The 12,501-nt window shown below is 51.2% G+C and overlaps 1 protein-coding gene and 1 long non-coding RNA gene across 3 annotated transcripts in view; both read left to right on the top strand.

The window, feature by feature from the left end:
* LOC308569894 overlaps positions 1–12,501 on the top strand; it is a 173,845-nt gene that overhangs the window by 110,783 nt on the left and 50,561 nt on the right. The window lies entirely within an intron of this gene.
* The window catches only part of MKX (mohawk homeobox), a 53,347-nt gene continuing 48,188 nt past the window's right edge, over positions 7,343–12,501 (top strand). Inside the window, exon 1 of one of the 2 annotated variants that reach the window (XM_081164131.1) lies at positions 7,343–7,576. In XM_081164131.1, the coding sequence (XP_081020257.1) occupies positions 7,392–7,576 (185 nt within the window). In that variant the 5' untranslated portion in view covers positions 7,343–7,391. The remainder of the gene's footprint in view (positions 7,577–12,501) is intronic. The other variant, XM_081164130.1, reaches the window with a different exon arrangement.

The following is a 12,501-nucleotide window of genomic DNA, read 5'->3' as shown; positions in this document are numbered from 1 at the left end:
CCCTCCCCAGGCTTCACGCCGGGAGGCGGCCACCCCCTCCTACCAACGTCACCTTAGCCGAACCCAGAAAAAAAGCCCCGCTCCGGCGGCGGGAACTCCCGTCCCCTCCATTCTCCCCTCACCCCGGTCCCTCGCCGGCGACAAATACGCCGTTCCTCGGCCCCACGGCTCCATTCCTTTCTAAAGTCCTGCCGCTGGGGGTCTTCCTCTGACCGACCGACCTGCCCGCCCCTTCTCAGGACCTCCCGGTCACTTTGGGAGGCGCGCGCCGGAGTCCCCTGCGCGGTTTTTGGCAAGGTGCCTAATAATTTTCTTAAATTATTGGGGGGGGCTCTGCCCCCCCAAACGAATTTTTGAGGGGGCTCGGGCCCCCTCAGGCCCCATGGAGTCGGCGCCTATGAAAGTGGGTGTGAGGCAGTAACTGTGCCTTTGAAATCCACTTGCTGCCCGATCCTGTGGAGCACACGCAAGTCTACACAGAACTGCAACCTGTTCTCTACCTTGCTTTGTTAGGTGGTATGAAGCATGGTGAAATTGTTCTTCATGTGATAAATGGTTTATTAGCATTTAATTTAGTGTTGATGCAGAGAATGGTCATCCATTGCTTGGGACTAACAAATACTTCTAATAAACAGAAACTTACTCTTACCAGTAATTCCTGGTAAGAGGAAGAAACTGCTATATATTGCACATGGATAATAGGCTATGTTGCTGCCTAAAACAATCGTAGCTCAAAATACACATGGACTTGCTGGATTCATTTAGAAGTCTGCCCTTCCCTGGGTGTTCTCTGGGCAGGTTACAAATCATAAAAACGAAATAAAACAGTAGAGCGTAACAGCAGCATCTAAAACCCTTTAAAATACAAGCCAGCATTGACTTAACAAAACATTCCTGCTTCAGGCACAAACACAACAGCAGCAATACAGGATATGACTGACATATCGCTTACAAGAGATTAAATCCCTTCCAAGGACTTGTCAAAAAGTCTTCAGCTGCCAATGGAAAAGCATCAGTTTCAGGCACACCTGCGGGGATGTAGATTGATCTTTGTAGCACAAATAGATACAATTCATTATGGTTTACAAAAAAAGTTGTGCATCGAGTTATGTATCAAGAAGTGATTGGCTAATGGGAAAGCAAAAGAGCAAAAGAGGAAGAAAAGTGCAGAATCGTGTTTATTCTTTTAAGACTTGGGAGTCACCTGCACAGAAGCAGCCATAATTTTCTGAAGCATCTAGAAGTGATTTTCTCTTTCTCCAGCTTCTTCCAAGGAAGCGACAAGACCACGCAGGCTGTGGACCCTATGCAAACATTTAACCAGGAGCAAGTCTCATTGAGCATCCTGGCACTCACTTCTGAACATGTTTAGGATGGTGCTGTTGGTGACAAGGGCTTCTCTCCTGCAACCCCATCCCCATCCAGATACTGCATGTGTTTATTCAGAGCTTAGTCCCAGCATATCCAATGGGGCTTCTTACACAAATGTGGAGACCTGGGATAGTCACTTTACAAACCAAAGCATGTTTACTCAGAAATAAATCCGGGTGAGCACAATGGATTTAGACTGCAATTCTATACATGGGGCATTTAACTTACTTCTCACTGGATCTGCAACCTCTGAGATGTCTCCAGGCTACTTCCAGCCCTCTGGTTTTCCTAGAAGACAATGCTGACCTTAGCTTGCTTCTTACGCCCCGGGTTCTTCTTAGGGCCTTCAGGTGCATCTTGCCCTCCACTAAGCAGGAGCAGACGAAGGCAGGCCGAGCCTGGGCCCGCTCCTCCCCCCCCCCCCCCTCGTCGTCCCCTTGACAGACACCGCCGCGGGCTTTCCAAGCCGGAGCTGCCCGGGAAGCTGGATACGGCAGGGGGAGGATGTTCGAGGGCTGAGCTGGCCAGAGGGGAAACATGAGAAGGCGCGGCTATTCACGTTCCGGGGCCCGGCAGCTCCTGCCTGGGCAATAAAGGCGAGCGGCGGCCGCGGTCAGAGCTTGTGGTTCAGGAGCTCTCAGGGGCTGCTGCGCGCGCTGACAACGGGCGGCGGGAGCGGGGATGGGAGAAGGAGAGGCCGGGCAAGCGAGGAAGCGAGGAAAGCGGCAGCCCGCACCCACCTCACCACCACCAGCAGCAGCAGCGACCCTCAGCCGCAGGCGCCAGGTACGGCCACGGGACCCTGGCTTGGGGGAAAGGTGCGCGCGCGTCATTTGTCTGACTGAACCCGACCAAACCAAAGGACGCCGGAGGCCGGGGGGGGGGGGTTGACCTCTCCACCTTCCCACACTCGCTCGCGCAAGGCCAACCACCACCGCCACTGCCCCGGATACAGAGTCGTGCCCTCCTGCCCCCGCTCCTTGGTCGCGCTCCCTTCTACTCCCCTGCGTTTTGGGTCCTTAGTAGTTTTGCCCCTTTGTAAAAAGCGCCGCCGCGAGAGGGCAGCGTGCAGTTGCCCCGCGCAGGGGGGGGGGGGCGGGAGCGGGCAAAGCGCTGTCGGCGCTGAGGAGCCCAGAGGGAACGCGCGCCCGCGTAACTGCGGCTCGCGACGCCTATGCTGGGCACGCGCGAAGGTAACTAGGGTGTTTTAAACTGGGTTGAAATGGCATAATTCGGCGGGAAGGAGGAGGTGCGGCCACTGAAAGCGATTTGAAAAGAGAGAGGGACCCTCTCCGTGGTGTGTTTTAAGCGGCCCCGGAATGGTTTTGGTTTTCGTGTGGAGCCCGTTCGAGCGCGCTGGCGTTCCCAGACGCGCATCCTTCTCATTGGATACCTGCGCGGTGTCTTGTGAAAAGCGATCCATGTCATTCGGGGCGAGTCCGCTTTGCGCCGCCCTGGGTTTCCGGGGCCTCTGCGACCCAAGAGAGGCGCTCGCTTGTTTGTCCCCCTTCGTGGCGCGGGCGGCGCTGCGTGGTCGGTCGCCTGCTGTCCTGCGGCGCCGGAGGAGCGGATGTGACCGGCCTGCCGATGGCGCCCCAGAGGCTTCTGCGGAGCGACGACCTTTGCGGGAAGCAGGTCTCTCTGCAGGCATCCCGGGGTCGTGGCGCTCTGCTCCTTTCCGAGTCCCCGGGAATCTGGGGCATTGGAGTTCGAGTTGTGCGCGCGCGTGTGTTTGCAAACCCCATAAATTAGGATACGCGTTGTAGGCACCGACGTGCTGTGTGTTAACGAGGAATTAGAGACGTCTGGCTGCTGCTGCTGACGCTGGTTCAAGGACCTGCTCCGCTCCCCCTTCCCGCCGTTTTTGGTTCCTATGTTTTTGTAAGAGCTCATTGAGACGCAGTGTAGTGACTGCTTTCCATCACTCTCCTTTCCTATTATCAGCGTGGTTGAAATAGATTTCTTCCAACATCTGTCCAAAGAGTGGGGATTCTCCCTTTTGACAACTGTGGTCCTTGCCTCGGATTCATACGTGGTCTCTGTCTACACGGCTTGTAACGTGGGAGCCCCCCCCCGCCCCCCTCCTGAGCTAAACCTAAGCGACGGTGGTGTTGGACGGGGAGGGGCAGGGCGAGGCTTTTTCCTCGCAAAACAAGGAGGGGAAAAGGGACCACCTGCCTACAAACGTTAGCAAGGAGCCATCCTAAAGGGACAATTTCTGCGGTTGGGTGGGATCCAAAAAGGCGGGCAGAAAACCCAGCGGAGCAGGATAAAGAGGCGCTTGTAGTGTGCACGCATTCCTGTACACAAAGTCACACGCTCATAGACACGCGTGTCCAGGGGGAGAGTTGGTCCTCAATACGCGCGGACTTGGACTGGAGCCCTGGCGAATCCGGCGGCGCGCGCGTGTGTTCTTAGGATCTCGGCCCTGCTCGTTTTTCATGCGCACTAGTCAAACAAGAGTCTGAACGACATCCTTGCAAATATTGACAGTGGCCCGTCGAGTTAATTTCTCTGGTTACTCGGACGTTTTCGGCCGAGGAAAAGCGGCCGCGCGCTGGCTGCTTGGCGGAGAAAGTGGTACTTTCTCTCTCGGGGGATGGGGGGGGGGCGGGAGCAGCCCGAGGAAGAAAAGAGCCCCGATCTTGTTTTTAAAACCACGCGGAAGGCGGACCCCTCTCCCGGATGAGGAGCCGTTGCTCGTGCTGCAGCGGATGGCTCGGATCCCGCCGGGCTGCGAGGTGGGAAGAAAATCCTCGGCCTAGAGGGAAAGGGAGACGCCGGGGCCAGAGCTGGGCGGCGGGCGGCCGCATCCTGCGCAAGAATCAGACAGCCTGCGGCGTGGATTGTGCCTGGACACAATGGTCGAGGTGTGTCAGGGTGCTATGGACGCCGGCTTGAGACGGGAAGGGAGAGGCGGACGGTCCCTTCTCCAAGTGTAAGCCAGTAGAGGAGATCTGGGAGCCACCCAAATACACCGCCGCGAGAAGGGATGCTTTGGCCCCGGGGGGACGGACTGAGGAGCGAAGCAAAGAGACGCCCCTTCGGGTGGCTGCCGGTCCGGTTCTCAGGAAGATGCCCGCCAACCATCATCTTCAACTCCTGGTCACTGCGCTCTCTCCCGTTTCGGTCTCCACAGCCACCGCAGGCGCTGTAACTCTCCAAGGGTTTGACACCCCCCCCCCAAGGCGCACTGCAGACAGACGGATGCCAACAGCTACAATTGTGTGTACACTATATGGTTATTACACTGTTTTATCCCCCTCCTTTACGCCCCAAGAGCGGGTATCTGTTGGCCCATTTTGACAGGTCCAGTATCTTCCTCGTCTGCACTTGAGAGGGTTGTGCGCACGCCTCCATTCCTATATTTCCTTTCACTTTTGTGCGCTATCAGTTTGATGGCCTTCCATCAAACGGGTCCCTGAAATCTAGAGGATGCTCATTTAAAGCACAAGTTGAACTGGGAGCCCGCTGTTTAAGATGTGGGAGGTGTTTTTTAAGCGTTGGCTCTGTGCGCGCACACGCGTGAAGGGTCTCAATGCATTGCAGCCTGGGTCATATGATGGAGGTTTTCGGGTCGTCCGCTGGTCTAAAGCTCCGGCACCTCGCAGTTCCTCTAAACCAGGCATAGACAAACTCAGCCCTCCATATGTTTTTTGGGACTACAACTCCCATGATCCCTAGCTAACAGGACCAGTGGTCAGGGATGATGGGAATTGTAGTCCCAAAACATCTGGAGGGCCGAGTTTGCCTGTGCCTGCTCTATGCGCCTAACGTGTTTTTCACGAGAACGCCTTTTCACACGTTAGGCTGAAATTCTCCCTTGAGCTTCCCCTGTCAAGACGCCTGGCCCAGAGGACCTTCAGAGAGAGACAACGTTGGAGACACGTCTCGCTATCCCAGACACACAATGCCCCTTACCAACACGTGGCGCAAACAGCAGCAGCGAGGCGCATTTGACACCGCAGATAGAAAATGCCCTCTCGATCTTTACGCATCTGCGGTTTAACAACCCGCTTTCAGACCTCTGGGCTGCTGCTTGTGGCACCTGCTCCTTAATAAGGGATTGGATGGGAAAGAAAAGGGATAAAGCAGAGCCTTTTTACACCTCAGTTTTGGAAAAGTCTGAGCGCCCTCACACCTTTCCAAATGTTAAGCGTTTCCATCCTTCACCTGGAACGCCTATTATAAGATACATTCATTTGATTCCTGGTTTTCCACCCCGCTTTTTGCCCCGTTTCAACAACCCCGTTTCAATGGGTCCAGCGGTTCTGTCTGACTTTCTTCGCCCGAGAATGGCCAGAGGGGAAACGGACCGTGGCCTCTCCTCGTTTCCACCCCCCACCCTTGAGTTCGCGCAAGGAGAAAGATTGGAAGCCTATGGACGCCTCAAGATCCGCGGGGAGGAAATGTTCTGCCTATGTCCTTTTTGTCGACTTTGACGTGTACGCTTGAGGCTTTGTTACAGCGGATGCTGGTTCCCCGGGGGAAACGGGACACTCCGCCTGCCCTCGCCTCCACCTGCCTCTCTTCCTCCTTAAAACCAGTCTAGAGGGTGACCGGGCTGCCAGCTTCCTCCTCTGTCGTCTCAGTGTTGCCCTTCAGTAGGGAAGAGAGAAGATGGAGTCAAAGTCACTGCCTGTCATTGGCTCCGCCTCTGGGTACCAGCCATCACTGGGCTTTAAACCTCAAGCGATGCTTTTTGAAAACAAGATCCCGCCCACCCCTTCTGCATTAAAGGCAAGTGAGTGTAGTTCAGTCGTAGAGCATCTGCTTCCCATGCAAAATATCCCAGCTTCAGTTTCACGCAGGACTGGAACCCTGGACACGGTCTGTGTGGGACCATGCAGAACGAGAGGGGCCCAAAGGTCTGACTCGATATAAGGCAGCTTTCTAGGCTGAGAGAGGAGACAACCACGCCAACCCCAAGATCCAGGAACGCTGGAGGGTTGCAGTAAGAGACGCTCACTCCACACCTGCTAGACCAGGGCCATCACTTAAGAACGAAGTTTAAATGGCACTTTGGACTGACTTGGAATGGAAATGGAGGCTTGGCTTCCCACCTACCTCGCATTGCGTGTGAACTTGGATACGACTTAAATTTTGTGGGCTAAAGCTCCATTCAAGAAACGGCCAAGTTCCTTTATTTTTTTAAAGAAAGATGTCATGTGTGTGTGGGCAACCTTTGAGTGTGGGTCCTGACACCCCAAGCCACCCACCTGTGGCTTCCCAGATGTTGCCGGACTCCAGCTCCCATCTGCCGCAGGCTGCACGGTCCATGGTCAGGCATGATGGGGACTGGAGTCCAGCAAACATCTGGAGGGCCGCAGGATCCCACCCCACCCCCCACCCCTTGATCTGCGGGGACCGAAATGGCTTGGGCTGTCAACTCTTCCCTTTTCTTGCGAGCAATCCTATTCGGGAATATGGGAATTTCCCTTTAAAAAAGGGAAACGTTGACAGCTATGCTCGGGACCCATCGGGCTCTTAAAAGGCCTTCGTGTAAACGCATCCTCTAAGACCGAGTTCTAACAGCAGCTCTTTGGATGGTGGGTCAAAAAGCGGCGCGCTTGGAGTCCTGCTCTGGTGGGGGAGTCAGATAGGGATGCGCCTTACTTCCCTGAGTAGGGACGAAGGGCGCCCTTGCTCCTTCTGTTGCATGGGACTCTGGGCATCTACCCCAAAGCGCCCCCCCCCCGTGCCTGCTGCCCCCAAACCGTGCGCCCTGGCTCTGGCGCACTGAGAAGGGAAGCGCGCTCGTTTCCGCGCCGCCCCGGCGGGCCGCTCCCCCTTCCCTTGCCAAACCCGCCGGCCTCGATCTCCTCGGCTTTGGCGTCTCCGGCGACTTCAGCTGCTTCCCCCACCCCTTCCAGTAACCCGATGCTTCTCCTCCTCCTTTTGCAGCGCCCGTCGAGTCCTCGGCGCCCCTGAAGCGCAAGAGCGCGCGCCTCCTTCGCCCCGGCTGACCAGACTCTCCTCAGCCCCGGCCGCCGGGCTGCCCGCGCGCCCTCCCCGCCACCATGAACACGATCGTCTTCAATAAGCTCAGCAGCCAAGTGCTCTTCGAAGACGCCGCCAAGGAAAGGGAGAGGAGCAGCAGCCGGCCTTACGCCGGGGTCTTGGACGTGTCCGCCCACCCGGAGGTCCTCATGCCTGACAGCCCGTCCATGAAAGACAACCTCAGCCTTCGACATAGGAGAACAGGGTAGGAGCCCCCAGGCCGATGGTTTGGAAGGCGAGGGGTGGGAGAGACGCAGCTCTGATCATGTGGGAAGCTTTGCATTGTTGGATTAATCCTAATTATGTTCCGCTTTTCAGCCGGACCTGAAAACAGTTCAGTTTCTCAAGGCAGCTCACAAATAACAATAAGCATAGGCTCTTTTTTGTTTTTTTAACAATAACCAAAAAAATGTTGCCTTGTAGGAATTCAATCCCTTACTTGCCTTTGTAAAACTTTGCCCCACAAACATTCCCTTTCTGAACAGCTAGGGCACTTTAAATAGCTTTAGAGAACCCACCCTTCTTATGAGGACTTGTAAACAAATTCCCATGATTTGCATTTGCCTCCATTGATGTTTGTAAGATCCTAGTCCAAAGGTTTATGTAAAATCCCGCTGTGGTGTTCAGTGAAGCTGTCTCGCAGAAAGAAAAAAAACGTTTATGGTATTGCAGATAGTGGTGTAAAAATATTGGAGTGATTACAGACAAGTGTATCAAATTTAGGGCTTCATTTAGAAACCGGTTGCTCCCTGCATATGGTGTGAGTGTGAAAGAGAGGATTAGAGAGGGTGCTGTCTGAAAGTTAAGTAATTTAAGGGTAGATTTAAATCCAAAACATGAAATCTGGAAGTAAGTAAACTCTAGTGATAAATTTAGAATTTATAGCAAAATACTAAGAGACAGGCCATGTGGTTCAGCAGCAAACCACCAATGGACAGTGTAATAGACAGTAACTGAACCAACTAACAAAAGAGTTCATTGGATTGAGGACATACCAACAGTGACTGACAAGATTATTGCTGTCTATAGTTCTTGCCGGGGGGTTTTAAATATAGAAAATGTATTTTGCAATAGGATCCAACTCTTAGGAGCCGAGGTCCCTTTGCTCCCCCAATAAAATATTGGGGGGCACTCCACCCCCCAATTGATGGACATTACCATTCAAATGGTGTGTATGTGCCATGTCTTGTGATTGATGATGCAAGGGGGGGCTCAGCTGGGACCCCACCCCCAATTATTTATTCAAGTTGGCAACCCTGTATTTTGCAAAAGCATTGCTTACAGTGTATTACAAAAGTTTATTAAAAGTTGCCTTCTTCCAAAGAATGGAACACAGGAGTAAGATTGTTTTGTATTAATTGCTACAACACCTATTGCATCCTTCAATGTGGTGACCTCGTGTTTTGGATTACAGTTCCCTTCAGTCCCAGCCAGCAAAGACTGACACGTTGGGATAAACAATGTGCTTTTACCCAATAATTCATCTGCTACACACTAAGGCTGAAATCCCAACTCCATTTACCTGGGAGTAAGCCACACTGAATTCAGCAGATACAGTTAGGATAGCATTGAAAATCACATGCCCCAAATAACCCAGTTTTACTCTGCTTGCTCAGGGACAGGCAGAAGGGAGAGAGGCGCCCCCATTTCATCTTTCAGCAGCATAATTCTAGACACTCTTGTTTTTGCATGCAAGTTCCACTGAACAAAAGGTGAGAAGCCTGAGGATAAACATGTGTAAGCTCAGGCTGCGCATCTGTAGTCAAGCGATAACTCGATAAATTTAATACGGTGCTTAAGAGATGTCCAGAATGCTAAAGACTGAAACAATATATTTTATAGCTGAGTTACCAATTTTAAAAGATTGCATCAGCTCATACTTCTAATAGCATTTCAGGTTGGCAAGAGGGTGATTGTGTTTCATCAAGATTTTATTTCCAGCTGATTCAGGCAGAATTAGATTTCAAATAAAGTGTTAGAAGGCAAAAAGCCCAAGAGGCTAAAAAAGAAAAGAAAAGGTGAGAACTGGGAATTGGGGGGGGGGGCAGATATGGAACAAGCCGCAGATGTAGCCTGAGAGCAGCACCTTCTGGAAGTGATTTGGTATTACAATCTCAAGCCACAAGTCATTAGGGTAGCAGAATGGGAGAAGGACAGATCTGACCCGTGGAAGCTATCCTGCTCAGGTCCTAGTGAAATGAATCAGAGCCATGCTGTTGAGCAGCTTGAAGATATTAAAACAGGGTTTGTGTGCAGCAGAACATCCAGGTGGATTATTCCTCAGCCTAAAGTGTGTGTGTGTGTGTGTGTGTGTGTGTGTGTGTGTGTGTGTGTGTGTGGTTTTTCTACTTTGGCCATCAAAATATCCTTGGCTGGTTCTCTGTCAGGAACAAACTTCCCTTTGTCTCTAATCAGGTTGTGATTAGATATGAACTTGTGCATGCGGTTGTTTAGGGCACTATGGCTGAAATCCTATGCAAACTCACGTGGGTATAAGTCCCATTGAACAATGCTCAAGACCGGGCTTGGCATTTGTTGAAATGTGCCAGAAAAACCAGCAGATGTCTAAAAAGGTTGTTAATACCTGTCACTGGATGGACTTCTGTTGGTGTAGGAATGTGCATTCATTCCATCAAGCAAAACCTTCTCCTTCACCCAGTGAAAAGTTCCAGGTACAGCTCATTATCTGGTAACAGATATCACGTCTTCCATTATGAGTGTTTTATTATCTGGAGCAGAGCTAAAATATTAATGGCCTATCATCACTGGATTGTGAGTGAAGGCCAAATTAATTCCACTTAAGATTGGCTTGATCTTGATGTGCAAATTCCTGACATGTGAGGAAGGGTGGTGCTCTCATGGCAACTAGACCATAAACAGATGTGTGCTTGGGAGCATTGGAGAGGAGCATGGGAAACGGACTGCTGCAACATGTTGAGTAATCCGATGTTCAGACGGCTTTAATACCAAAACAAGCTGGACTTGGATCTTCCTTTCCTGTTTTTAAAAAGTCTTGTTCTAACAGTCTGTGCTGATATTAATTGTAGATAACTGGGGGGACTTGAAAGGGACAGTGGCAGAGCTTCTGTCTGGAATTTAGCTTTTATTTTTTATTTTTTGGTAATTCATAAGCACCCAGCAATTTTTGCAATAAGTAATCTTCTACAGGAGGAAGGCTATGGTCAGGCTGGCCCTATTTTGGCTCCTTGAAGTTTTGCAGGACCCCTGCATTAGTTACAGTTACCCCTTCTACTCCTCTGACGAGGAGTGAACAAGCCCGCATCTTGGGAATGATCAAAACTGATTCTGCAGCCCTCACTGCAGGTTTGCTTGCCCAGTCTGATGCCTTCCTGGTGGTGTAGACTGCAACTCCCATCGTGGGACCCCATCACGGTCCCAACCCTGCTGGCGAGGACTGATGGGAGTCATAGTTCAAAACATCTGGTTGGGGAACGCTGCTTTATATATCGCTCTGGAATGCATGTCTTGCTGCACATAGAACCCACCCAAGAACTTGAGCCCCAAGTGGGATGGTTTGAGGAGAATGCAAAGGACTGAATGCATCCCTGTGCTTCCACCTCTGGATTGGCACTTAACCATAACCAGTAAGCTGACTTTGCTCCCATTGCTCTACCAGAGTAGTTTGTGTGCAGCAGCCCAGTGCTAGGTTCTTCCCATGCCTCTGTTGGTACATGCTTTCTTGTGCACCACTGATGGAGAGCCTTGGTGAGTGGGAGCAGCCACCGAGACCACATAACACCAGTCTTGAAAGACTTACATTGGCTCCCAGTATGTTTCCGAGCATGATTCAAAGTCGTTCAGCCCGGACACTGAGATCCAGAGCTGAGGGCTTTCTGGCAATTCCCTCACTGCAAGAAGTAAGGTTGCAGGGAACCAGGCAGAGGGTCTTCTCAGTAGTGGCGTGTGCCCTGTGGAACGCCCTCCCACCAGATGTCAAGGATATAAACAACTATCTGACGTATGGAAGACCTCTGAAGGCAGCCCTGTTTAGGGAAGTTTTTAATGATTGATGTTTTAATGTGTTTTTAATATTCTGTTGGGAGCTGCGCAGAGTGGCTGGGGAAACCCAGCCAGATGGGAAGGGTATAAATAATAATAAATAATAAGTTGTTGTTGTTGTTCTTGTTGTTGTTATATAAGGCAGAGTTGAAGGAATGGCCTGTGTGTGAGAGAGAGCGTTCATCAGCTGTGCTGTACTCGCTTGCTCTGACTCCTGACTTACCTTCAGCTCTCTCCCCTCCCAAGGCTCACTAGGGGAATCCCCCTCAAAGTCTGCAGGCTCGCCCAACATAAAAGAAGAGGCGAAAGAGTTATTTATGTCAAATACCAAGTGTTTTCTGTTAGCAAATACTGTTTTGTCTACCTCTTTAAGAATTATTATTTTAAATCGCTCTTCCAAGGTCAGGCAGCGTTTCAGCAGCTTCCTTACTCGGGGAAGGCTTGTTGTTTTCATAAGATGCTCAGAGACCATAGGCCGGCTCCAGAGCTGCAGTAGCAGAACAGTTCAAGTTACTGAAGCCTTCAGCTTGGCAGGTCCTCTGCCTCTGGCCCCTGAGCGACGGCCTTGAATCTCGCTTGCTTATTGCAAACAAATGCAATGCGTACGTAAATATTCCTTAATGTCATTATGGTGTTCCATGCAGGCTAGGAAAAAGAAATAGAGATGTGGCAAGTCCTTCTCCACTTATTTGTGACTAGTGAGCTCCTTTGGTGGAAAAACCTGAAAAATGCATACTTATGTATAATTTGCACATCCAGATTCTCACCTATTCCTTTAATGCATGAAGCAATTTAAAAGTGGGGTGGGTTTCTTTAGACCCTTGTAGAAAGGATTATTGTCTGCTTGTGGGCTTCTCAGAGATGTTTGGAAACATCTGGACCAGATGGAATTTTGGTCTGATCAGCCAGGTTCTTTATGTTGCTTCCAAGGGTTGCTGGAAATAGTGTATAGTGGTAAGGATATCTGGGAGCTGCAAGTACTAACAGACACTAACTAAAAGGCACTGAAATCCTGGGAGCAAGTCCTATTGAACACAGTGGGATTCACTTCTGAATCAACAGGGAGATTCATTTAGCTAAAGTCAGATGTGCTCCACTGAGAGCTATGGA

This window comes from Podarcis bocagei (genome assembly GCF_964188305.1).
Source record: "Podarcis bocagei genome assembly, chromosome: 12".
Classification (NCBI taxonomy): domain Eukaryota; kingdom Metazoa; phylum Chordata; class Lepidosauria; order Squamata; family Lacertidae; genus Podarcis; species Podarcis bocagei.
The sequence above is the reverse complement of the archived record's forward strand: the minus strand, read 5'-3'. Positions and strand labels throughout refer to the sequence as shown.